This window comes from Scophthalmus maximus, chromosome 17 (genome assembly GCF_022379125.1).
Source record: "Scophthalmus maximus strain ysfricsl-2021 chromosome 17, ASM2237912v1, whole genome shotgun sequence".
Lineage (NCBI taxonomy): Eukaryota > Metazoa > Chordata > Actinopteri > Pleuronectiformes > Scophthalmidae > Scophthalmus > Scophthalmus maximus.
This window is the reverse complement of record NC_061531.1, coordinates 10,321,532-10,349,027: the sequence shown is the minus strand read 5'-3', so window position 1 is coordinate 10,349,027 and position 27,496 is coordinate 10,321,532. Positions and strand designations below refer to the sequence as shown.

At 43.2% G+C, this 27,496-nt stretch overlaps 1 protein-coding gene and 1 long non-coding RNA gene across 3 annotated transcripts; one reads left to right on the top strand and one right to left on the bottom strand.

Moving 5' to 3' along the window:
- Positions 1-5,610: 5,610 nt before the first annotated feature.
- Positions 5,611-12,442, bottom strand: LOC118288881. The gene is made up of 3 exons (XR_004785935.2): positions 12,227-12,442; positions 7,685-7,790; positions 5,611-7,381 (listed from the first exon to the last, which is right to left on the bottom strand). It is a non-coding gene; the product is annotated as an uncharacterized LOC118288881 (long non-coding RNA).
- LOC118288865 (neuronal pentraxin-2-like) lies at positions 12,443-26,508 on the top strand. Of its 2 annotated transcripts, none has more exons than XM_035615432.2 (5): positions 12,443-13,393; positions 16,156-16,399; positions 17,892-18,136; positions 20,789-20,968; positions 21,573-26,508. In XM_035615432.2, the coding sequence occupies exons 1-5, from the start codon at positions 12,944-12,946 to the stop codon at positions 21,798-21,800; spliced, it is 1,347 nt and encodes a 448-aa protein (XP_035471325.2). In that variant the 5' UTR covers positions 12,443-12,943; the 3' UTR covers positions 21,801-26,508. The 2 variants fall into 2 exon arrangements, with proteins under 2 accessions (XP_035471325.2, XP_047184119.1); XM_047328163.1 differs by having other exon boundaries at positions 16,153-16,399.
- The last annotated feature ends 988 nt before the right edge of the window (positions 26,509-27,496 follow it).

Below are 27,496 nucleotides of genomic sequence, written 5' to 3'. Positions count from 1 at the left end.
TAGTAGACTGAAATTACGAGAAAAGACGGAGGCGTCCTCACACCTCAAACACCTCTAGACTAACCTTGACACATAAACAAGCACACAACAATATTATAACAAGGCAATCTTCTTTCTCATACACACTCAATACTATTTAGTATAGCACAGATTTAACATTTACAAACTAATAAACTTAATGTGATGTATATTTGTCAGTCAAACATAAATGAAACAAGACTGAAATTGAAGTAATGGTTCTAATAACCCCAATAACCATATTTATACATTTATAATCAATAAATCCAATATGTTTCAAATTCATAAGAACCAGGTTTATGTATAAATTATAACTAAAGGCTGTTTGTTTGAAATCACAATAAGTGCATTGGTTCGTTGATGTTAAATCTGTGTAATCAAAACGGATGGAAATGTGATATATGCAATTAAAATACAAACATCTTAAATTATGACTCAATATTTACACACACACACACACACACACACACACCTCTATTTTAGAGAAGAACATACAGACATCCAGAGAAGCACACACACACACACACACACACTCCAGGCTCTGTGGTGTGTTTGTGTCTCACCTCATCTCTGCACCATCTCTCAGGGTTGAATATTCAGTGAGATGAGGCTGCCATTAACCACAGAGCCTGCCAAAAACACGGAGGCCTGAGGGCCAACACACAATGAAGCTCATCCTCACCATCAATACGGTGAGTCCAATGAAATTCAAGCTGTCATGCCATTTTACAACAAACACACACGCACACTTTTCACCCACAAACACGTGTATGCTTCAGCAAAAGATTTGATCAGACACAGCAACATGCTCCATGCACACCAGTGAATCACTGTACATCTGTTAGTGAGTTTCCCTGATAAATGACAACCACATGCTGCATTTTCAATCCAACTCCATCAGTCTGACAACTGTGCGATGCCTTCATTAACACTAACTGGCATCTGCAAGTCCCTGAAACACAAAACAAGATTTGAGCCGAGAGCCAGACTGCACCAAAAGCAACCAGTGGTGGAAAAGTGCATGTACTCAAGTACTGTCCTACAAAGTTCAAGTTCAAAGGTCTTTATTTGTTACGTACTCATACAGGATGCGCAGTGAAATCTTTTTGTGACATGTGCTGTACTTCTGTTCTCAAATTCAAAAAATACAATATAAAATATAAAATGCAGTGCAATGGAATAGAATAAAATAGAATTTAATACAATGAAATACAATGACGTACTTGTTCTTTACTTGAGTACTTCATAGTTCAAATCTCTACATATTAGAAGGTAAAATTATTGCACCTTTTACTCCATTCGAAAGCTTAAGTTAATAGCTACTTTTAATATGTAGATTTTTCACAGTGGTCAATATAATGGATCATTTTAAAATAGAACACATTGTTAAAGATTAAACAAGCTATGGCACAGACTAATGTACTGCAGTTAGTTAGTCTTATCCTTGGAAGTAACTCTACATTAGGTATTATAGCTGTCCAGACATGTTTGCAAACAACGTAAGCAAATGCATTATTTATTTAATTCTTTTGATTCTTGGTCATGTATAGTTTTAAGGCAAAAAACCCCCCAAAACTTGTCATTCAAGTCCCATTTTGGCATACCAAGAAATCGAAAGCTTTAAGCTAAGCTCGAGTATATTCCCTTAAAAAAAAGGATAATCTCCTTAAAAACACAACATAACACAAACTCTGTGCTTGTTGCTTCATCTATAATTTATTGCTTTCCTGCAAAAGGAGCATTGTTGTTTCAATTGAATCATTGTCAGCATTTAATTTTGCTTAATGCCACTTTTATTTGGATGGATGAAGCTTCATCAGTGATGGCTATAGGTTGCCAGGGGTTTAAATCTACCAAAAGCCACACTTTGGCACTGCCAAGGCAACAAATGGAGCAAATTAAGTTCACAGAATTTGTCACAAGACGGCTTGAAAGATACACTGAGCCAAATCAGCACTGATCCAAAATCTTCTCATAAATATTACACGGTTATGCAACAGCCCATCTTTACTGAATTTAATTTGCTGCTTACCACGTGTGCACCTCTGCTATTTATTTGAATCTCAGAAAAATCAATTGGTCACTGGAGCACTGAAACCAAAGCAATGAAGGCTGTGGAGTTCTATAGGCACATCTACACACTGCAGGGGTAGTTGCAGAAAGTTGAGCTTTCATGAATATATGCATCACAGCGCAAACAAGCATGCCCTCATAAATGGTCTATTTTGAGTCTCTTTCATAAGTTGACCCTCAGCAGCTTGGTTGAGGCAGGAGGTGAAAATACATGAATACAATAGTGTGTTAGAATATATTATTATTATTCAACAAAATATATATTTTTTATTTTGGGACGATAAATATACTCACTGGAAACACACTGACACGTGATAAATTTAAGGAAATACCTACATTAAGTGTTTTGGTAAGGTACATACTCCCCGATCGTCTTTAATGCATCCTTGAAATGACTCTTCAATTCTCTGGAACTCTACAGGTTGGATGAAACAGCAATCTTCCAAAAAATATAGTATATTCCCTCATTTGGTGTTTTCATGATGGTGGTGGCGAGCGCTCTCTAACACATCAGTTTAAAATCTCCTAAAGGTGATTGAGATCTGGTGACTGCAAAGACCATAGTATATGATTCACCTCATTTTCATACTCCATTCCATTGTCCATTCTGCATGCTCTACCCACACCCCACAGAATGTTCTGCAATGTTCTGTCGCTGTGAAGGCATCTGACTTGGACAAACTCCTGCTGCGTTTGTCATATGTGAAAGGCAAATTCCGGAAAATGTCCGGACCGATTTTTTACAGACTTATGTCACAAAACAGCTTTGGTTTCTTGGTCATTGTAAACTGGCGCATGAGAATAAGTGTTATGTGTCACACTGATTAAAATCAAGCTGTTTCTCTCACTGCACACCAATGACAAATTGAGGGCGAAAAAAACAGACAGTAGACTTTCAGATATACGCTCGAGAGGAGGAGGTGTTAGAGGAGAAGACCGTGACTAAAACACGATGAAAAACACCAACTCTGAATTCTGCTCACGTCAGATAATCACACATGGTTCCTCCAAGGATGCAGTATGGTAGAGGGGAAAAAACAGTTGAATGATGCTTCTGTACAAAAATTAACTTTTTGGTGCCAAGTGAAACTGCTAATCTGTACTCTGCTTATGTTTCTGGCAGTGTTTCTACAGAGGCATGATGATATTTGGTAGTAGGATTTTAGACCTTTTGCTTGGGAATGTGAGAACTGTGATGTAAGACCACAGACTGTTTGACATGACGTGGCACTCACAGCCTCCTGTAACTCCAGAATTACATAATTTATGATTGATCAAAGTAAGAGCTGTCCGGCTTTGCTGCTGTGGTCTAAGATACTATTGTTGTGTGCTTCAGGTATTTTGTGGCTTTGGACTGAACAAGACAAGGCAATAGGAGACTGATTCAGTACAATTAATGACTGGTCACTAATGTAGCTCTAGCCTGAGTTCAGTCAGGAAGACTACTACGCTCATGCATGCTTCGGTTGTAGTTAAATTCTCATTCATCCTGCCTTTCCTCCTCTCACGCATTCACAATACCAGTTTCACTTTAGTGAACAGCTGGTCATCAGATGGTCTTATCTACAGCATCCAAAAGCATTGCTATCAGCTCGTTGCTGTCTGTCTGTCTGCCTGAGTTCTCTCATGCTGCCGTGACAAGCGCCCTCCAACACCCATGTCTCCGCAGACTCTTCAGGTTCATCTCTTCATCAACCACCATCACCATCACTGTCTGGACTCCATGGGGGGATTTATTTTGCTGCTGCTCAGCCCAGACGCCCTCGACTACATTGTCTCCCCATGGAGCCTGAGCACCAAAGACTCTATCAAGAATTGTGTTTTAATAGTAAGAAGACAAATAAACATTCCTAGAGTCACTGGCCCTGTTGTTGGCAAACTCAGGCAGCTGGCAGTCCAGCAAGTGAAGCCCATTGGATGCCATGACAAAGCCCCGGTTCTTGCCTTCCTCTTGGCTGGTGCCAGCCGGGCCGGCTGGTTTTACGTTTGGTCCAGACAACATCTGGCAACCTGACACATCCAGAAGGTTCTGTCTCAATCTCCTCTGTCCCCTGGGTGTAGACGCTGCCAGGCCTGTCGCTCCACCCACCGTCCCCCTCTCCTCATCCCGAGCCCAGCTACGACCTGCTGCAGTTGGACCTCGGCGCGCTCCTTCCCCTGTGGCTGGCTTCTGATCAAATACAGCCACAGTTGGCAGACAGCACCCGCAGTTATGATATTATGAGACAGCAGCAGACCTTTCGAGATCTCATTGAGCGGTCACTTATCTGGGGTGGGTCCCAGGATTCGTCTGAGAATGTTAAATAGGAATGACTGCTTCAATTTCCATGTGAAAAAAACGTTAAACATTCTGGATAACAACATAGTTTGCTTGCTAGATTTGCTCACAAAATCCATGTAATGTCTAAATCTACATGTGGGATACGTTTGTATATCAAAACATGATATTATATTGACAATGATTTTAAGTGTGTTACAGTTTGTGTGTACTTTTAGAAATAGGAGGCCACAACAAACGGACCTGTAACCTGTGACAAAATAATTAATATATATATATATATAATTCAAATTAGCTATTAAGAGTCATGCACTCTCACTTAAATAAATACTACAATAATAATCCATGCTACTATCACAGTTTATGAGTAAAATCCTATTTAAAGTTTTGGTATTTTCCAATCAATATTGTCATGTATGGTTACATATACTCATCATGGGCATGAATGACATGGTAATATTTGGGTTTCAGTTATTTATTTGAACTGTTCTTTCTCTGCAGCTGAATGAGTGAACACCGTGCTTTTTCTTGGGGGGAAACATGCAAAAGTTTTAATTGGGTTTTCTGAAATCAGAGTAGAAATATGGTCCAATGTCCCTCTGCACCGACCCATTGACCTCTTGGCTTAATTGGTGGAGCTCAATTAAATTAGTTGGTTTTCCTGATATGTACATATTTTCAACAGTTCTTTGGGACGTCCATTCCAAAGGCCTTGTATTAGCCTGCTGTTTAATCTATATCACAGCCAGCTTTGGTGTGTTTGTTCTGGGCTATTGTTCATGTGAGGCAAAAGAGTATTGACAACAGAAATGCATGAACATCATCAAACAGAATCGACACCGCATCATCTTCTTGCTTGAACACTCGTGGGATGGGCCTATTTTGTTTCAGAGGTTAATTCATTTTCATTTGTTTTATTTGAAGGGGGAGTTTGGTTTTATGATCACAGAGCTGAAGGACAGGACCAAGAGGCTGTGCCGTGCTTTCCTCATATAGCCCTCCAAACTCTGGCTAGTTATTAAAACATAGAAAGAGATAAAACACCCCCAGCTAATAACATCCATCATTGTTGTGCTCATGGGCCTGTCTATGGGCTGAGCGTATTTTATATTACTCAACAACTGGGGCAGGGAGGAGAAGGGTCACTGGCACACTAACTGCATTCGAAGCATTTCAATCACAGTGAGTTAAAACAATTTTTCCCTGCAGATATAGTTGTTTTTTTTAATTATCTATAAGAACATTGACAACAAAGCAAACATGCATAATTACACACACTGACACTGACTCACTCCCAGTCTTATGGGCAGGCGCTGATTGTGGACCATGGTGTTTGTGGACAGTCATTCCCTATGGCAGCATGTGAATTACATAATGGTAACCTGTGAGCCACCCTTCTTGTTTTCATTTATGGACATGTCATTAGGAGACTGTTTATTGGACCTTATTGCCCTCCCACAATGATGCATTGCTCACAGCCCAGAGAGAGAGAGAGAGAGAGGTAGCATATTGTTCAGAAAAAAAACTCAAGTGTGAGTAAGTAAAACAAAAAAAAAAGTGGTTGGGAGAGATATGAAATGCATCGATATACAGTAAATCTGAGTGAAAAAGGTAAATGTTCCACATCTGAAGATACTGTTGGGTGTCATGTGGAAAATGCCAAGTCTCAGGTTATCACAAAGCTCAGAAGAAGTTAACATGTATCCAATTACTTTTCCTTCCCATGTCCCTGGCCACCTCTTCCAAGGTGAGCACTTCAAGAGTCAAATAACATTCCCAAGACAGACAGAGATTAAGTTCTTTCCAATTTGAACTGCGTGATTCTCTTGACTGCCTCTGCTCCGCGCCACACTCCACATCAAAGGGATAGGCAGACTTTCCAACAAAGTCAATCAGTCCTTTTTATTCTCTTAGTTTTTTTAGGGGAAGGCAGCTGTCCCACATCCAGCATGACAGCAGCATAAAGAGCCAATAATGCTGTGCGTGTGGAGAAATGATTATCTAATTTTACGACTTGGATGCGTCAAACGGCTTAGAAATTGAAGAGGGCAAAGATTACTGTGTTTGGTTGCTATAGCATATCCTCCTCCGCCATATCATTTCAAAAAGGCTAATCATGAGTTGGGCGCATGTCTGTGTGGTACAAAATCCTGCCTCAGTGAGCAAACAAACACGACACTTTGTGAGTTGTCACGTTGAAGCGGAGTTGTACTGCCTTACAATAAAAGTGGGTGGTGAAGATAAACTCCATATAACCGCATGTAATACAGAGCCCGACGCCTGATATTAAAGTGAATCTATAATACGTTGGCTGGTCGCACAGACATGTGGCAAAACCCCTGCCAGGCAACTCAGACATTGAGATGAATATACTATCAAGTATGCAGTTTCCAATGTGTTTAATGGACATTCAGGAAATACTTGATAGATGATCTTACTTTAAGTACAAGTTCCACCTCGTTGTGTAAGATAGTTTGACTCAAATGTCAAATGAAAGTGGTGGGTAGGCAGACTCAGACATGTTTAATTGCATTGCTCCCCATTACATGTGTAACTTGTCCAAATCAAAGAAATGAAATCTGAAAATGAACTCATGACAAGCCAAATAAAAGACACATGTTCACAGCGGCACAGTCTCACTTTGTTCTTTCTCCTCAACAAAAAAAAAGAAATGCTACTGAATATATAGGGTGTTCAATTAACGCCTATACTCCTTCAGCCTGTATCAGTATTTACTGAGGGATGAAACCTACAGTGACCGTAACACCAGGAAATCTAAATTATCATTTCGCTCCCTTCCCAATCTCACTCCATTTCTAAATCACTATCTGTAAGGTATGCATCTCAACAGATTTTACTAACAAACAATAAGCTATCAAACTTAACATTTCAACTAAAAAGAAACCCCCACCAGTTGGTTTAACCCATGATGTCAACGATGACATCACCAACACTATAAAAACCAGGAGATTCTGGGCGGGGCCTCGCTACCAACAGACCTGCGTGGTGGCCCTGAACAAAGGAACAAACAATTGTAAGTATGGACAGAGAAACAAACAATTCAACAATTTCCGAACCTGCAACTTCATAAAGATAACTGGAAGTAACAATTGGCTGTGTGTTTGCTTTAACTTACATATACTTTGATGTGAACAGTAACATAATGCTAACACAAACAAACTCGGGATAGTGAGTGAAGCAAGGTTACCTTAGCAATGCTAAAGTAATGCAAAATGAACACGTAGAAAAAAACATGACAATGTGCAAGATGACTTGTAGAAAGGGACGTGAGGTGAGTACAGAGATCTCACCTACTTTGTCACACGTTGTCAGTCCAAGAGGAGAAATCTGTGCTTCACCATTGGTTTTTTGTCGTTTGCACTATTCAACCAGCCTGTCTGTTGGAGGGAAGGGGCAGGTCCTGTGACAAAGGTGGAGGTGGTTTAGGTGTTTGAATGAGTCAATCAAATGTCGAACTTTTACACAAGAGACCACCGTTTGCTTCCTGTTTCCCAGCAACAATGTTGTGTGTTTATTCCTCAAACAATGACCATTGTCATTTCCAAACCTTAATCAAGTGGATTTTACGCATAACAATGAACCAGGCACACAATTGAATTCACCCATGCAGTGCCTTTAATCTATTGTGTTGCATCATGTGTCATTAATTTATCATATCATATTTGCATCTTAAATTGAAATGACTAACTAGTTAAGTACTAACTAGAAAAATGATCACTATTTTCACTATTTCACTCTGAAATGTAGTTGAGCAAAAGTTTACCATGAATTGGAAAGTAGAGTACCAAAAAAAAAATTTAAATCACAGAATTCGAGTACATGTACGGTTACTTTCTGGTATATATAGCAATTGTATTTTCACAAGAAGCCAATAAACAATTACCTTAACAAGACAACCAAGAGAAAGTGGGCTACAGAGCCAATTTAACCAATAACACTCAAAAATATATGCACCTAATAAACTGTGCCAAAAAGCAATCGGCAAGAAAAACAAGCTTAGAAACTGAGTAAAGAAATTCACAATTAGTGCCAATACAAATACACAGGTAGAGAGCATCTGTTGAAGAGCAGAGATGAGCAGCTAGCAGATGCCAAGACATCATCCACAAGCAGATCTGCAGAAGACCAGCCAGCAGCATTTTGCCAAGCACACAAACAGCGACTGAGCACAATGTCCCCCTGGCTTTAGGTGGCGGTGGAGGCCAACAGATGATAAGAATGAGGTTTCTGATAGTGGCAGCAGGAGCCGGCAATGTGTCACAAACAGGATTATTACCCATTGAAGTCGTCCTGAAGCGACATCACTGTTGGCGGGCGAGATTGCTTTTGACACGCTAGAGCAACAATGCAGATAAGTGCAGTGGGAGAGCAGAGTTGTCGAAAACAGCCCGGCTGCAAGTGCAAAAGAGTGAAGTGAAAGTTTGAACTGCAAAGGTGTGCGTTGGTATGTCGTGCGAGTGCTGCACCATCACTCAACTGTTTGGCCTGTAAGCTTCTTTATGCATCTCCCTTCACTGTCATGATTCCTAGGTTTTTCCCACGGTGGCCTTGAAGTGCTAACAACAGCAAAACACGAGAGCAAATCACTGTGGTGAAGTTCGTTTTAAGTTGGAAATAAAACTAAACTAAACGTTAACTTAAGCGTTGTAAATGACAGACAGTGCAACCGATCAGGAAGAGGATCAGTGTCCAATACATACCTACCCTTTCCGTTTCAGTCTCACCAATGCTGTCGTGTTGTGGTAATTTGCTCCTGCAGTTTGCACTTCATTGCCAATGTATTTTCCTCCTCTATTTTCTGCGACCACTTTTTTTTTATCATGAACATTGTTTCTTTTTATAGTGTGCATCTGTGTGCAATTTTAAAAACTTTTGATTCTACAAAAACAAGAGATTTGGTTCATGAACAGCCACATCATTAAAGGCTCTTATGACAAGGCTTTTGGTTCAATTGCGGGGATTTTGAGTGAGTGTGTCTAAACCTTTTTTTTTTTATTTAGTTCACTCAGCCTGTGCATGTCGGCGCATTTGTGAAAGTGGGTGTGTGCATTTCTGAAAATGATCTTGTTTGATATTTGTTATTTTGTTTGTGCACAATAGTGCCTGATGCCCTGTATTACTGAATCTGACTCACATATTTTTCACATTTGTTCTGTGTCTTTTGTGTTCTGAATGCGGCGTGTGCTGCTGTGTGTGTTGTTCCTGCGTGTGTGGGAGTCTTTCAGGCCACTGGCAGCTCTGCTGGACACAGAATCACAGGAGTGTTGGCCACAAGCGTGCCGCTGAGCGAGTAGCGAGCAGCAGGTGGGCCTGATGGAGGAATGAGAGATGGAGGGAATGGTGAGTGTTTCAGACACTGTGACCAGCTGAGCGGTGGGGTGGGGCCGCGTCATGCCTTGTGCGCGTGGCTCCAGTCGTGCTCAGGGTTCTCAGTCGTGTAGTGGATTCGCTGCTAAAACTCCACGGCAGTAGAATACAACACAATAGCGAACAAGAACGCATGAGCACGCAGGATGATGAAGGGCAGTGAATCATACACCTTAAGGTTCCTAATTCACCCAAAAGCATTACTGTCATTACCAGCTGGTGATGAGAGCTGCTAAGCCCCTTTATGGCGTCATTACCATTGGGGGCGTAAGCCTATTCATGAGAAGTTTTACTTATGAAATTGTCTCAACAAAACCCAAAAATGTTTGCAAAAGAGAAGCATTTATTTCACTGTTGTTGCACAGCAATTCTATTTGTCTGGACACTGAGCAAAAATCAGTGCCTCTGTTTGTATGGACGGAAATTCCGATTGCCTCTTGTAAGGTGCTAAGCAAGTTCTGAAGCGAGTTAATTTAGATGGGAAACTCAACTTGGGATAAGAGTTCAATCCCCGCCGACTTCTTAACCCTTGTCGAAGGGGCTTAAAAGAGTAGAGTTAGTTCACCCCAGCGCTCACCAGTTGCAACATGAAAGAGAAATAACTTCATCCCATCAACTTTGAAGTGAAAGTTGTCATCTCTGCTCAGTATTTAGTACTCCCGCTTCCCATCTGCCTGCCACGCACACTCATAGGTGTGTGTGTGTGTGTGTGTGTGTGTGTGTGTGTGTGTGTGTGTGTGTGTGTGTGTGTGTGTGTGTGTGTGTGTGTGTGTGTGTGTGTGTGTGTGTGTGTGTGTGTGTGTGTGTGTGTGTGTGTGTGTGTGTGTGTGTGTGTGTGTGTGTGTGTGTGTGTGTGTGGTGTCACGGAGGAGATAAGGTTGCCATGGTGATTGCCAGTCGCTCTCTCCCAGGAGACCTGTCATATAAGACACCTCTTAAGCAGTGACTTCACTGTGCGCCCATTTTGCGCAGTGTGCATTAATGCCGGCTGACATTTAGCTCTCAGGCCGCGCAAACTGACAAGGCCAAGGCAGCTGTGATGGACAGCACGAGAGGGCATCCCGCGTGGGCTATCACTGTCCCACTCCAGCAGATTTCAAGGGAAACATTTTGAAGAAATAAAGATTGATGAGGCAGGGGTTTTTTTATTTCGTTTTTTTTTTTTTTAATACACTTGTCTCCGTGCTTGTTATCTGCTGTGCTGAGCGTGATTCACAATCTGAAGTGAGGCGACGTCTGGCTTTGAAGTTTTTCACATTCTACAAGTCTTAGCAGGTATCTGACAGACGCCCGCTCCCTTGTTTTAGTTTGACAAAACACAAAGGCAGCTCCAAACAAACAAAACCCGCTGTGATACTCTTCGCTGTGTCATATTGTGGAAAAGAGGATCATGGCTTCATCTGCTGCCAACACGCGTTTGCCTTCATTTTTCTAAATATATAGAAGCGATAACCTCAAATCATGTTGCACATGCAACAGCACAGCACTACTATGAACTTGGCTGCAGAAGGAAGCCTCTCCTTTTTTCTGAATATCGTTCTCTCTCTTCGGGTTATTTCGAGAAGAGATCCCATCCTGGAACGACTTTGAGATTGTTTTCTTCGAAGGTTTGACAAGTTTCCACATGAAACATTATCTTGGGGTGAGATTGGTGTCAGGAGGGATTGGATTTTAATATTAGAAAGAAAAAGGCTGATGTTTTGACATATTGTTTCCCCCTTTGGATGGATACAGTTGTCCCACTTGGACTGCAATTCTTTAACTCGGGAATTGAAACAGACACAACCACAAACCAGACATGGCATTTTTTCACTTGTTGTTCATGCGGAAATATTATCCAACCGTTTCAAAATAACCGGCAGCCAGATTGATGCACCAACAATCATTCTCGGTAATATTTACGTTGGGTTTATTCCAAGCAGGACCCAAATAGAGACGAGAGGCAGGTCGATGAAAACAGGACATAGACTTTGGTGGCAGCAAGGCGGGTACAGAAAACTGAGGATATCCACACACAAACAAGAGTTCTCAGAAAGACCTCCGCCAAGGAGGACCAATCCCTCACCTACTATATATACTGTTTTCACCTAAAACTGTATTTTAATTTTCAATAAATGTATCCTCACAGCAACATGGCTCAAAGTCGTGTCTTATCAAACACACACGGCACAAATACAGTCACGTGTACGACTTCACCAGGGCCACGGATCACGCTGTGCACAGAACTGAACTATGTTTCTGGCGAGGTAGATCCGTACTGACGAACGGGCCCTGGGAACCGGTTTTTAACGCAGGTCACACCGCCAACCCCTCCCATTTGATGTGTGGACTTAAAAACTGGATTTGCAAATGCTCCAAGTTTGACCGCAGACCAACAAGTGTGCGCCTCTTTGAAGAATTCAGTTCAAACTAAATTCGCCCCAGTGTGTGTAATGCAGACAGGTGTCGGGGTCACCAGTCATGACTCACAACATGGTTGGTTGTACGGATGTTGTCTCTCTCTCTCTCTCTCTCTCTCTCCCCCCCTCTCTCTCTCTCTGACGTCCTCTAAGCCTCGGCCGCCTTTCACCGGCTCGTGAACAGTCCACGAGACGTGCCCGTGCAGCATGACTCGAGTCACCCGGGATTTGATGACGCGCGCTGAAGCCGAACAACCCGGGAGCGCGGATGATGAGCGGAGGCGCCAGTGCGCGCATCCCCTCAACAATCCGTCCGAGCGGCGTCGCTGTCTCTTCAGCAGCGCTCGGCGACCGGTGCGCAGAGGCGAGGCGAGCGGAACCGACGTCTTGTGCAGGATATTGTGGATATCTCCTTACTCGCATAGAGACCAAGACAACTTTTTTTTCCCCCCTCTCAGGAAAGGAGAGTTTATATATATATATACATTTTTTTCTTTTCTTCCAACCACGTGGTGAAAGTAAGAATTGACCTGTGTTTGTCTTTCCCACCCCGGGACAGGACTGTCCACGGGTTGATTAGTTTTTCCTCCATAAACTTAGTTCGATTATTATTATTTTTTTTTTTGATCACACTTTGGAATTCCAGAAAGACGTCTGCAAAGACTTGAACAATTGAGCTGCTGTCGAAAGAAGTTCATCAAACGTTAAGTTATTTTTGGAGTCTTCTTTTATTTTTATTTTTTAAATTGTTTTGCTGTAATACGTGGGATTTCTATATCTAGTCGGGATGCTGACTTTAGTAGTTGCAATGCTGCACCTGGTCAGTGGCCACACGGTGCGCACCCAGGACGCTACAGGTAGCCGCTTCGTCTGCAACGCCATCCCCCCGGGCGCAGAGCCGGGCTGCGGTTACGTTTCCACGGGGAGCCGCGTCCAGAGCAGCAGCCCCGCGGAGGACGAGCTGCGGATCACGATCATTCAGCTGCGGGAGACCATCCTGCAGCAGAAGGAGACCATCGTGAGCCAGCAGGGGACCATCAAGGAGCTCAACTCCAAGCTGGCGCGCTGCGAGGCGGCGGCCGAGGTGACGCCGCAGGGCAAGTCGCGGGGTCAGGGCTCCAGACGGAAGGAGTACGGCAAGAACACCATGGGGGACCTGCCCCGGGACCCCGGCGAGAGCATAGACCAGCTGGGCAAGACCATGCAGAGCCTCAAGGGTCGGCTGGAGAGCTTGGAGGTGAGATGGCACAAGCGCGCAGCTCCTGCGTAAACGTAGCAGGGAACCACTTGTCTTCTCTTTTCCATCCAAAGCAAAACTGTTTATATTGCCCATCAATATAACCAGCTGCCTGATATTGTCCATGCATCGCAGCAACGTGTTTCAAACCGTTTCACCATGTAATATAAGTCACTATGGAGCTCTGCATACACGTGAGAGATATCACTCCGCGCTGCAGGAGACCTCTCAGGGGAATCGTGAGATCAAAGGGGTCACGTAATAGACCTGTCTTATCAATAGTTTTCTTTTTAGACATTAAAAGATAACTGTTGGTGGAACCAACTGAATGAGAGGAATCAGTAAGAAGTGAGCAGCAAAAAAAAATTAGGTCTTGTCAAAGGTGCAATCATACATGTGGTGCAGAGATTTGCAATGCATCCTTGAATTATTTATGAGTACTGTGTGTGTGTGTGTGTGTGTGTGTGTGTGTGTGTGTGTGTGTGTGTGTGTGTGTGTGTGTGTGTGTGTGTGTGTGTGTGTGTGTGTGTGTGTGTGTGTGTGTGTGTGTGTGTGTGTGTGTGTGTGTGTGTGTGTGTGTGTGTGTGTGTGAGATCCGCGGCAGCTGACAAAATCATTCCCGCAGGTTTCACCCACATCAGAGCACTGAAATTTTTAGTGGAATCAAGTGCCTCGTGATTTAGGTGATCATAATCCTGTTGACCTGAAAGAGCTCTGCATCTCAGCGAGCGCCAGAGACCTCAGTCCTGCTGGATGCGTTAATTTCATAGAGACTCAGAGATCACATTCGACTGATATTGAGGTCACCTATAGTAGAGTGCTTTAAATACGGTGGAAGGTTGAAATAAGCCCTGGCTTTATCTCTTATGTCACATCGGCAGCGTAGCACATTTTCCACCATCAGCCCTGATATAATAAACAATGGCAATAATCTTTACTTATATTCAAGGTTATTTCTATGTACAGTGTGCTGCATTGCCGATCCATCCATCTCTCTATCCCCTCCCTCTTCTATCTCTCCCTCTCTCCTTGATTGGAAGCCTTAATACCTTGATCAAATCAAGCCACACACTGCAGCTGTGCAGGATACATATTACATTGCATTTTAATTACACATGTATTGATCTGCATCTGCTTTACATAATGGTTATTGTACGTCTGGTGTTGCTGATAGCATATGGGTCCCTGGAGCAGGACCACTCTCACTAATCAAACTCATCTGAATATGTCAACAGTTGCATTCGGGACCTTGCAATTGCTCTTTGGTGGCACAAGAAGTCAAGAAAGATTGATTCAACTTGGTGAATGTGTCACAAATCTGGTCTGAATCCCCAAAGTGAACCAGATGACAGGGAAACATCAATAGTTTAGAAATTAACTTCCTTCTTTTTTGTGTACCACCTCTGGGCACGCACAGCAGTTGTCCCGGTTTACAAAAACCATCAGCGATCAAGCCTGGTGTGAACTCTTAGTGACATGTCACATGTGGCGCCTACCTTTAATACCCAGCCCGGCCCACGGGTGTTTGGCAGGTCACCAATCAGTGCCTGCCACGGGGACACACTGTCTTCATTTTGATATTGCGATCAAAAACAATGGAGCAAAAAGGATATCAGGCGGAAAAAGGGAGATGAGATCAGTGATCAGATCGACTGCATGTCCTTATAAAAAAAAAAACCCTTAGTGGCTGTTTGAGTGCACAAGATTAACTGGATAAAAGCAGAAATGTCTTAAATCGTCATTATAGTGGTAAAACTGATTTTGCAGCGTAATGGTGATAGAAAAACGACACCACCCAAGCCTATCTTGGTCCCTTTAAGCCTCGAATTCACCTTGTTATCCTCTTGGCCACCGGGACAGTTGTTCCAGGACGTCGACTTGGGAGGCTTCTGGAATGACGTGCAGTTTGCCGCCTACTTATCAATATTAAAGGATGTTTAACTCAAGGTTATTTGTTCAAATTGGGATTTTTACAATTGTGTTCTGCTTTGGACAGTAGCCAGGCCGCTGGCCGTGAGTTAACCACAAAGCTAACAGTCGCTAGTTAACGGCAGGAGCATAGACTTTATATTAAAATGGACGTGGTCACCGGGTCTGGAAAATGAAGCCATTGCGGAAGTGCATGAAGTCCTGTATTCTCTGGAATGACTAGCAGACGTTTGACTCCACTGGCTGCTTAAAAATAATGATTCTAATTCTCACTCTATTCATAACGTCAGTAAACATTTTCCTGAGGATTTTAGTGTCTCGATCTCTAGTTTCAAGTCTTCTTCAATACAGCATGATGTTCATTTTTCAGGCATGGTACGCATTGCAGCGCGGACGCAGCGGCAATTGACGTCTAGTGCCGTCCAATCGGTGCATGGTTGCAGGTGTAGATGGGCGCGCAGTGGACGAGCTCCTACGCCTGCTTCCCAAAAAAAATGGCGCTTGTCGAAATGCAAAACTCGAGTTTTCAAAACTGCAATCCACGGAACCAATGGCTGATGTCACGGTCTGTTGCCACTTGGCTATTGGAGCCCGAAAACAAAGTAGGAGCTTCGGTGTACATACTTCTTTCTTCAGAGTGGTGTTGACAACTTCCCCCGGAGATGACTCTGAGGAGAAGTACCTACATCCTGCTACTGCAATGTCTTCACGACCGTGACCACCTGCAAATGCTGGGGCACGAAAGTTATCTGTTGCCTCTTTGAATATCCATCTATCTGTCTGTCTGTCTGTCTGAAATTCCCTGCTCTCTTTCTTTCTCTGCCTCCCAGCAGCAGGGTTTGCGTCTCCCCAGCACAAATGTGTCAGCTGGAGGTGTCTCTGCCCTGGCTCCCCTGCCACCCGAGCTGCGGGAGCTGCTGCGGCAGCGTCTGGGGGCGCTGGAGACGCAGCTCCTCCGGAAGGTGGCGGAGCTGGAGGAGGAGAAGAGCCAGCTCTACAATGAAACAGCAGCCCACCGCCAACGCACCGAGAGCGCTCTCAATTCCCTCCTGGAGAGGATCACCGAGCTCGAGAACAGTAAGCGATACAATGAGTGCTGTGAAACGTTGGTCGGATTTAGAAACCTGATTTAATTTTTTACATTTTCTTTGCCTGCCAGATTTAGCACTAATTAGTCAATCCCTGTGCAAATTTCTGATGATGCAAGTAAAAACCGCCGTTTTTATTTTCTCAGAGCCATTCTTGAAGCAGCTCCTAGTCTTGAAAATGAGGCTAGGAAATCAACACTGAATGTTTAATTAGAGCAGGAAATATTAGAGTGATGTCCACACTCGGGGCTAGCCCTTTGATGTTAGATGTCAAAGTAACACGGCCCAAAGGAAAATTATTTTTAGCACATTATCTCACCACTCACTGGACATTTGCATGTCCCCTAAGGCTCAGGTGAATATCCGTCAGTGCACTGACTGCTCAAACATGCGCGCTTCAGTTTACCGAAACCACAGTTAAATTCTTTAGATGTAAAGGAGATGGATTCAATATTATCAACCACCAACCACTTGTACAATAAAGTATAATAAGCCAATACAGTAGCCTGTAAATAAATACTACCTTACTGGCTTGGTATAGGCTCTGCATATAGAGGAACCCCGGAGCAAACATGAGCCAATGTTAAACCCCTTAGTCTTTTACAGCTGCACCATATATACTGAGAGAAATCTTGGAATATTCTGCTCAGCACAGATAAAACTGTGGTTCCACTACATAAAATTATGCAGCTTGTTTCCTTGGTAAAATAAAAAAAAAAAACCCTTTCTCTTTTTTTGTTTGTCATCATTTTCTCTAAAGAGCGAGTCTCTCTCTCTCTCTCTCTCTCTCTCTCTCTCTCTCTCTCTCTCTCTCTCTCTCTCTCTCTCTCTCTCTCTCTCTCTCTCTCTCTCTCTCTCTCTCTGTGTGTGGCATCCTTGTTTACTCCGTTTCTTCTTTATTCAGTGTCTTTTAAATATTAAAACTCTTGCAATCTTTCTTTCGCTCACCACCAGCCGCTGCATTATTTATAAAATGTGATCCAGTTTCAACAGACCCAGTATGAAGCAGGGTCAGTTGAAGTGACCCTGCCACAGCTGACCCAGTGTAAAACCCTTGAGTGAACTGAAGCAGCATTGCAAAAAGCCCAATAATAACAATAAGTTATTCTTTATGTTGTGGGAATGCATTTGGCACATTGTTTTTGTCATCTTGCAGCTCACAGATATGGTTGACAGAATTACCAAAACTATCCAACCCAGTCTCCTTCCGCACTTCTTTGCCAATTATGTTGTGTTGGAAACAAAATCATTGGCTGGATTATGTGGAGAGTTGACATTTTCACTTGAATTTACTTGAATGGCAGCAGAGTTGACAGGAGGTGGTTGGTTGCCTTGCTCCTCTTTCCTGTTATTGCTGCAACCACCCTCAGACACTTCTTGAGGACTTTCTTCATTGAATCATAACAATAAATATATCGTAAATGTACATTTTTATCCTCAAAAAATTGATCATGTGTAATCATTATCTCATCAATCAACAGGTAATAATGCCTTCAAGTCACCAGAGGACTTCAAGGTGTCCCTCCCTCTTCGTACTAACTACCTGTATGGGCGCATCAAGAAAAGCCTCCCGGAAATGTACGCCTTCACTGTGTGCATGTGGCTCAAGTCCAGCGCCAGTCCCGGCATAGGAACCCCGTTCTCCTATGGCGTGCCAGGGCAGGCCAACGAGATAGTCCTCATCGAGTGGGGCAATAACCCCATCGAGCTACTCGTCAATGATAAGGTGGGTCCATAGTAATGACAAACTGGTGCCTCGCTCAAGAATTTCAGCACCTCTGATTTTTTTTTTTTATCTTCATTCTGTCCAGATTTTCTGAATAGGGAGGATGTACTTGAGTCAGAAGCTCAGAACCATTTCTTCTTTGCCTGGCAACACTGCTGGCTGCGGGACAACGTAGATGATGCAAATCAAATGCAAAGAATACATCAATGTGTTCGTGTAAGCTTGCTCTGTGGCGAGAAACAAGCACGTAGTTACTGTATGTACATGTGAGCACAATAATGATACACCCAAGAGGAGATTCACTGACCATCAGCTCTGAATATTTAATTTTGCACCTTATAAACATTTAATATCATTGACCCACATTCGGCTCTCACCCAAGAATAACAGAAATTCATTAGAGGACTAGCGCTTCCACGTGCGCTCATTCAAAGGGCTCGTCTTTCTGTAGACTCTATGTTGTAGCTACACAGTCACATGCGGGGACTTCTCCGTCAGCTGTGGGAATTTCAATTAACACAACAGAAAACAAAGTGGCGGAAACGGCGATGAATATTTTATGGCGTTTAGTCTTAAAAGGAAAAGAAATGTAATTGTTATGTCAATGTAAGCTGCAAAGTGTAACAACCTTTTTTCTTTCTTTTCCTGATGGCGCAGCTGCTTCTGCAGCAGAGTCATGTTGGATTAGAGGAATTTTGGGGAGAACGTTCCAGCAGTGGAGAATTTTCTGTTTTTATTTTTTCTTTCCTCCCACTTTCTTGTTTATGTTGGGCGCCATTGGCACAGGCAGGTCTCCTCACAGCTTTCCCTTAACCATGCATTATACATGTGTTCAAGGCAGACTGATGAGAGATGGCGGGAGAAAGGGATGAGAGTATGAGAGAGAGAGAGGGAAAAAAAAGGCGGGTAGGTTATAGAAAAGCTGCAGAGCTTTGGAACGCTGAGGAGAAAGAGATGGGGGGAGAAAGAGTGAAAGATTAGAAGATACCAGGAAAAAAAATGAAACGAAGAAAGACAGCAACAGAGCGGGATGGAGGAGAGTGAGACAAGACTAGTGAATGTGATTACCGTATGTGCAGCGGCACATCCATGCGTTGAACTTGTTCACGGTAATAACAGGGTCCGCAGGGGCATATTGTTTATGCTGTTCTTTCGGCTGCATGCTGAGAAGGAAGCTGCCTCGACAATATTAAGAAGTGCAACGTTCTCTGTAATTTGTATTTGTGGGTGGTTGTGCAGAGAGATATTCCTTGTTGTTGAAAAGAACAACATCCTCACCAGGATGCTCTTGTCTCTTTGTTCAACAAATCTGTTGATACCTGTATTACCTCTCCTCTGACATTTAAAATCAAATTCGCCATAACATGCTCGTGGCATCTCCATTTGAATCATTCGAACGTGACTGCCAGGAGTTTAAAATCTATTGGACTCGACTGTGCTTGTACAACATTACCACTGAATACTTTTGGCAAGTGTGCCTGTGTAATCTGACGCTCAGAGCTTCATAAATCTGGTGTTATCTGGAATTGCATTTTCCAAACTTTTGAAAAAAATCCAGCAGTTAACATAATGCACATCACTTTAATCACTCTTAAGATGTAAGTGATTTCCTGACTTCTTACGTGACCCTTTAAAAGCATTTTACACGTTTACGTAGAACCTTATATCTACAGTATTTTTTAGGCAGAGAACAAAATGTAATGTGAATCATGAGCTTTTATACATCAGGTCAGTTTTTCCACAGCAGAAACATAGATGTAGCCAACACCTGGATTCCTTTTAGGTCCCAGTTAGGGCACTCATATTGCAAATGTTGTCTGCACTAAAAAGACCAATAGAAAAATGATGATTTCTATCAAATATAATAACTGTAAAATTGCTCCTTTTTATGTTTTGTGGATGAGATCATTTTCCCTGTGGATTTTGATAAAAAAAAAGCTCAATATCATGCTTGTCATATATAAAGTGCTGGAGAATATTTGAAAAGAAATTAATTTTCATTTTAAAAGCGAAGCTAAGCATACTCCAACTCAGAGAGACAGTGATGATACTGCCAGCGTTCCCTGTCGCCTCACTGGTGAAAAGATGCCACCTGGCATCCTTAACCAGGTCAATTGTTTTTTTTGTAATTTCAGGCAACTTGAACTTTATCCTCAGCGACTCTTTTCTTCTTTTCAGGTTCATTTGTATCTGGAGCAAATATCTGCAGCAACACACGAGTGTGAGATAACTGTGGGCTCATTAAAAAAAAAAGCCTAATGAGTTACACACTCATAATCTCATGTGTCGAATCCTCAGTGGACTATGATGTCATTGGTTTATAAAATAACCAGTTGTTTTGCTTTGATCTGTGAACAAAGCACAAAAGTGTAAGAGGACGCTCTTTTGCTATTAGCAACCCAATTGCTTTGAAGGATGCTTTATCCCCTGGTGTCACCTGGGTGATCTAAAAATCATAAGTTGCACTGCCTCATCTGGAGACCTATCTGCAGAGGGCTGTCTCTCTGAAGCCCCTAACCCTTCTAATTGATGTCCTTGTTTCTAACGTGCAACAATTAATCTCAAACCTCTCATATTCCCCTCTTCCTTGCACTTGGGCCCCACCCTCACTGCCTTTATGTCACTCACCCTTTGCCTTTGCCGCCCAACCAGGTGGCCCAGCTCCCGCTGTCGGTGAGTGATGGGCGCTGGCATCACATCTGCATCACCTGGACAACCAGAGACGGTTTCTGGGAGGCGTACCAGGACGGAGAGCGCCTGGGAACCGGTGACAACCTGGCCCCTTGGCACCCAATTAAACCTGGGGGGGTGATCATCCTGGGCCAGGAGCAGGTGAGGGCAGTAGAGAAGCTTAGGTGGTAGAGAACAGGCGTGTGTGTGTGAGTGTGTTTTTCCCTATGTCAGTAAGATCCCTTTGTGTATCCTCCCCTGAGCCATGTGCCGGAGGCACAGACCAGGGAGCAGGGGAGAGGAGGCAGAGAAGCTCTTCTCACGCTATTGTGGCCCTTTCAGCACTACCTCATTCATCTACCTCTAAACGGCACCATTGTGCTCTTGGGAGTTGCATTAGCAGGTTATTCCGTCAGTTAGCTCCATGACAGCCCATGGTGTAGAAATGTGCAGTGATGTATGGATAATCTCCGCGGAGAGCCATTAACTCATACTGCATTAGTTTGAAATCTAAGGAAGAATGTGTTACTTTATGTTTCAGTCCCCACTCGCGCACACACACAAGGTGAGATTTCTGCAGATTGCACAATACTGGAGATTGCGCAGCACTTGGATGTTTTAAAAGTGCCAGTACACTGAGAAGTATCCAGCATCGTTTGGCAGTTTGATGAAAATCAAACAGAATTGATTCATTTTTATTAAATCCTGTTTACACTTCCGTCAGAAGTCGACTTCATTAACTTTCATCTTCTGTTCCTATATCAAGGATGTAGTCGGGGGCCGTTTTGATGCCACACAGGCCTTCGTGGGCGAGCTGAGCCAGTTCAACATGTGGGACCGAGTCCTGCGGCCTGTGGACATCGTGGGTCTGGCCAACTGCTCGGCGTACATGCCCGGCAACGTGGTTCCATGGATTGACGCTAACGTGGAAGTGTTTGGTGGTGCAAGTAAAACCGCTTTGGAGATCTGTGAAGATCGTGCTTTTGATTCCTAAAGGATCTCAAGTATGGAATCCAGTTTGGCCACTGGGATTGAGAAAGCCAAGTATTCCGCCTCCTCGCCTCCTCTGTCAAATCCCAAAGGAAAGGGCATCGGTGCAACATTTTTACATATTTATATGGTCTGACTTTGTAGTTGATTGGGCTCACATGTTGGTGTGTCTTTCCAAACTGAATCCTGAAGATATTACAGGATTGTAACGACGTGACCCACTGTCATTCTGTGTTCTCTCTTCAGTAGATCAGCTTTCATTTGACTCCTCTCCGAAAACATCCCTTTTTGGTTGCAATCCACACACTGACAATGCTGCACCATTTCCGTAATGATTGTGAACTCAAACAGGCTTTGATGCGCTCTGGAACACATCTCCTGAGTGTTACAGAGCACTACATGCTGTGAGCTTCCTCGTTGTTTGAAGAGCAATGAGGCGCCTGAAACCAGAAGCTGAGAGAAAAGAGGTGGATGCTCGTGAGTTCAAAGTGGCCAAGAACATCCCCTCGCTGTTGATTATTTTGAGGCGTCCCAACATGGCAGACTGTCCAACTCTTATGCACGGTGCCGAGCTGTGAACGGAGGTCCAGTTGAGATATGACAGTGCGTGCTTTCTGTCAGTATCCAGAGTGTGTGTGGTGTGTTCAAACAAGCCAATGCAGCGTGCTGACAGCATAGAGAGAGAGAGAGGCTTGTCTTGCGTGTAAAAAGACCAGAGATTATGAGGGAGGGAGGGAGGACATTTTCATTCTTGTAAATCTATGCTTAATACCTCTCTCCCCCTTGAGCAGATGCCATATCCCAAACAGCTTTATTGACGGGCCGGCTCTGCTCAGGTTGATAGCAGCGTCGGACAGCTGCCCAGCACTGGCGCATCGACAGAGCCGAGTGCCCAGTGAGGGCTTGACCTTCAAGGACAATCCTTAATTCCTCATCTGGGTAGTAATTATCTGTTTATGAATGATTTTGGCAGCGAGCGGCCCCTGGTCCACCGGCGTTTCTCTCGGCTACAGTGTCACAATCACTGCGATGTTAAGGTTTAGTGGGGGGAAGTCAAATGAGAGCAGCACTCTATGGACATTATGAATGTCACCATCAGATGCACTTTGATGTTTATTGCCTCTCACTGAAGAAGAAAAAAATTGAATAGTTTTGATCCACGGATATGATATATTTTTTAAGGATATACGGAATCAACTAATTCAGCCACGGCTTAGTAAATAGTAAAAAGCTAAATCTGTCAGTCGTTACGTTAATGCTGTGGTGGACGTTTGTTTCAACGCTGTTTGTTTTCAATAAAAGGTGTCAAATATTGAACGCAAAGCCTGGTGCTGAAGCCCCATATCAAACAAATATAGAAGAGGCAACAAAGACATTAACTTTGGTTTCACCTCCAGGGCTTCTTTACTCCTTGTGGACTTTCCTTTCTGAGTAGACAATAGTATGAAAGCCAATAAAAAGCCTACTTCTACATTTGAAAAAAAAAAATAAAAAAAAATGATGCAGTAGGTTACTGGACGGCACCGAATGTTATAAAAGAGTGTGCACACTTCAAAATTAGGATTTGAATAGGTCACCGACACGTTGTGGTTGTGCTCTTTTGAGTGTCTTTGTTAACGATGTTATAATGTAAAATCAAGAGGGTTTGTTTTATTCCTGTAGCAAGTTTCTTGTTTTCTCTGCTCATGATTTTTGTCCATTAGCAGCTCATTATGTAAGAAAAAAAGCAGAAGTACAAAAAACAAAAAGAACGCTGTTGTTTAAATGGTGAATGGCCTTTTGTGAGAACCATATGTGCTTTTGCTTGTGCCCAATTTGAAGGTCATGTCAGCTTTCACAGAACTTACAGCTCACCAGCAGCAAAGACAATTAGGGACACGGGAAAATAGAAAAACGTTTCAAAGTCCCCTTTGTGAATGTCGTCTCTGCACCCAGAAGTAGAGTGAACAAGTTTCAGAGGTGAGACAATTAAAGCAGCTACTCGGTGTTTGAATGTAAAGTAATTGAACAAGATTGCACAGCTTTAATGGTGTAGTCAGGGTGGAGTGTAACGCAGCCAAGGTCTTGCCCCATTCTTCACCGAAACAGTTTCTTAATAAGGAAACAACACGTTAACCTATTTCACTATTTCACTTCGTCACATTAAGTCCAATGATGTACGTCCAGTTGGTTGCCATATCATTTGTGGGAGTAGCCATAATAAACATGGAAGGATGTGTCCTCTCATCTGCAGTGCAGAAATCCTCTGGACTGGCACACGTCCAGGTGGAAACGAAAAAATCTGCCCATGCGGATTATGGGAGCTGCTACAATGTAGGACACTGAGCCTTCTTCCTTCTCCTCCACGCTGTGTGTTGCTGGTATCGCCAGTGTGTTGGTGGTGACGTACCAGTGGGGGGGGGGGTTCATAATAGAACAACAGTCTGAGGCCTGGGGTGGGAAATAATGTGAAAATGTTTAAATGTGATGTTATATTTTTTTTAGTTTTTGCATATTCCTCATCTCAAATTGTCATTGCATTGCTCTCATGACACGTCACATCTGATGATTTTCAAGTGAATATTAATTATTAAAGGGGGGAAAAAAATCCAACTTGAATTTAAATAAATGATTAATACATTTGTTTGTGTAAAACACACAAAGGTGAATCTTTTCCGAAGTTTTGAAGAAAACTGACTGTACCGCAGATATGATGTCAGTAAGTAATGTGTGATGCCCTCGTCAGATCTTTCTGCGCTCTGATGTAAGAGAGAACGGGCAGTGACGGAGCCCAACCAAAGATGTTTGTACTTGCTTATGATAGACTGATCGCCGCTGTCACGCCACACCACCTGCTTCGAGTGTAGCCGTTCTCCCTTTGGTTTGTGGAATGTGTGTGCAAGACAAATGATCTTTCGGAGGATGCCGCGTGGCAGTCATGAAATCTAACGGAGGGGGGAATTGAAGTGAAAAACATGTTTGAATATCACCGATATCATCCGTCTCTCTGGCAGGGCAGCGATGCGACAGGAGAAACAATGTGTGTGTCGGTGTGTCTGTGCAAGTGGGTATGTGACAGGAAGCAACACGTTGCTGGTGTGTTGGCTCTGAAGAGATTTGTTCCAGTTATTGAGTTTTCCTCCCACTGTGGGGGAAGTTTGAAAGGGGAGAGTTTCCAACCAGAGGGTTTTTGAGGAAATTATCTCGGCAGCGGCTGCACCCAACGTAATGATTCACTGAACCACAAAAACAAAGTCACCTGTTCAGCGGTGTTTCCAGCTTGTCCGTATATCCATTACACTTGACTGGATAGAGTGACAGTGAAGAATCATTTGGCCCATTTTTTTTTTATCAAAGCTTTCTTTCACATCCATATGCTCTCCTCTCGCTGCCGTGGATCATCTGTGCTTTCCCAAAACCCCCAACGTTGAAATGGTGTGAAAAGGCCCATAATTAAAATCAAATCACAGAGAGCATTTGATTATGAGTGGATACGGATCTGCAGGGGGTTGTTGGATATCGGTGCGGGGAGGGGGGTGGAATTAAAGTGCCATTCTGCTCCTAGCACCCGCTCACTCGCACACCATGGCGTCCCCATGGAGCCCCAAAGAAGGAGCGCTGTAAAGGCAGGGAGAAAAACAAGTCTCAGAATTGAGACTAGAGAGGTCCTTTGGCTTAGTGATTAAAGCCTGATGGAAGACAAGCCTGTGCAGAAGGCGCGGCTCTCTGAGGCATTTCAAAACGGCTGTTTTCTTGGATGTCACAGACTATTAGTGAGACCCACAAAACCCCCTTCAGCCCGCATCACTGCCTTCATGAAAATATGCATCAAAAAAATGTTATATTCTGTTCCCATCTTTGGTTCTGTCTGGCAGCCATTTTTGAATTACTCACAGAAGCACTCTCCCTTTTCAGCATCATTTTGTGCAAGACAATGTGTGGGCCTTCACCAATTCAATTAGAAGCAGATTAGACCATTATCTAGGACGGCAAACTTTAGGGGAAGGGGTTTTACTTATGTTCAGAAGGCTGAGGAGAGCAAATGAAAATGTTGTTTTGCGCAAATGAGAATAAAAAGAGTGACGACAGGGATGGTGCGAGGGGAGGGAAGAAACAAATGAATCATCTCAGGAGAGGAAACAGCTGCTTTATGACAGTTTGCGATGCCGCAGCTCTGGAGATCAAAGAGCCCGCGGATGCTAAATGAAGATATTCATTCACCTTTATTCTGTTCAGCATTGCACGGTGTTTTCCAAGAAGAGGAGAAAATCATAAACCTGACACTTCTTCATGCTCAGATTACAAATCTCCCCACCGAGTCCCCACCAGAATGTAAAGTGTTGCACCGGAGCACCGTCTACTCTAAATGGCTCGTCTGATCTCACACTTTGTTGTCTGTCTCCGAGAATGATATAATGTGTTCCTACAGAGACCATTTACATTTACCCGGGATATCTGCGGAAGAAACTTTAATAATAAATCCGAGCGACAGGCTGAGATGGATCATTTTCTGCCTGCAAAGACGAGAGTCTAAATCTCTCACACAACCTCTTTAAATCATGCACCTGTGTGGACTGCAAATTCAAGCCCTCGACTGTCTGTCTTGCAACAAGCGGCGAAGAAGCTCTGCGGCTGCAAGTCTCTCATTGTGCTTCACTGAAGGTGCTCCATTATTTTTCTCCAAACCATCTGTGTTCCCTCGCAACAAATAAACAGGGTGACTGTAAAATGGCCCGTGTCTACCCGTTTCCTTTTCTTAACACTTAATACCTTGACATATTGTGTTGTTGTTCTTTCTACGAGGGATGATGCCTTGGCTTGGTGTCACTACTGCTTGCCTGACCATTAACGGCGACACAGAGAATGGAAAAAGGTCAGGAAAATATCACCCATGATGGTCGATAGGCTGATTCTATTTTTTCTTTTCTTTTTTACCTTTGTACAGAACCGGCTATTTTTTTTTTTAACCTAATCTCAAGTCTTTGTGCCAAGCCAAGATAACAGGCTGCTGGCTATCTTCATAAGCATTATAGGGGTATCAGTCTTTTCATCTAAATCTTTGAAAGAAAGTTTTTTTAAAAGCCTGTTTTCCAAAAAATGTAATCTAAATACAATATACACTGTACAGTATGGTGTAAGACGATATGTTGTTATTGATACAATTCACATATTTTTCAATGCCCCTACAATGACCAGAAAAAAAAAATTGAACAGTAATAAGAATCGTCTCTTTCTTAGCTACTATAATAGAGTGGATGATGTGATCAGGATAAAAACAAACATGCAAACATGCGAGAGACAAATCAGTTCTTGACAGGAGATTAAACACAGTCAGTCTTCACTTTATTATCTGATGTTGATTCGGGGGGTAGACTTCCATAGTCACCCAGTAATAAACTAGACATGTGACTCTTTCAGATCCTTTTATCTGTGCGGAATCTAATCAGATGTCGGTGGCTCGCCTTCCCCCCGAGGGACCGTGGATAAGTGTATTATCTAGATCATACCACCGCTGCTAACGAAATCACCACCAGCCAACGTTTCCTATCCCAGGAGGCTCACGGAGCGTACACACACTGTCGCTGGTGCTATTAAGGCCCTGCCCTCCGCTGACATGAGCAGATCATGTGACTTTCATCAGGAAAGGGATCTAGGGATATAAATCCATTGTGTGTGTGTGTGTGTGTGGACATAAATCCACGCAGGCACTATTTATAGACT

Excerpts from the sequence above, each read along its gene's own strand:
- LOC118288865 (XM_047328163.1), top strand. The coding sequence starts at position 12,944 with ATGCTGACTTTAGTAGTTGCAATGCTGCACCTGGTCAGTGGCCACACG. Across the intron at positions 13,394-16,152 it reads GTCGGCTGGAGAGCTTGGAG|CAGCAGGGTTTGCGTCTCCC; the intron begins GTGAGATGGCAC and ends TCTGCCTCCCAG. Across the intron at positions 18,137-20,788 it reads AGCTACTCGTCAATGATAAG|GTGGCCCAGCTCCCGCTGTC; the intron begins GTGGGTCCATAG and ends CCGCCCAACCAG.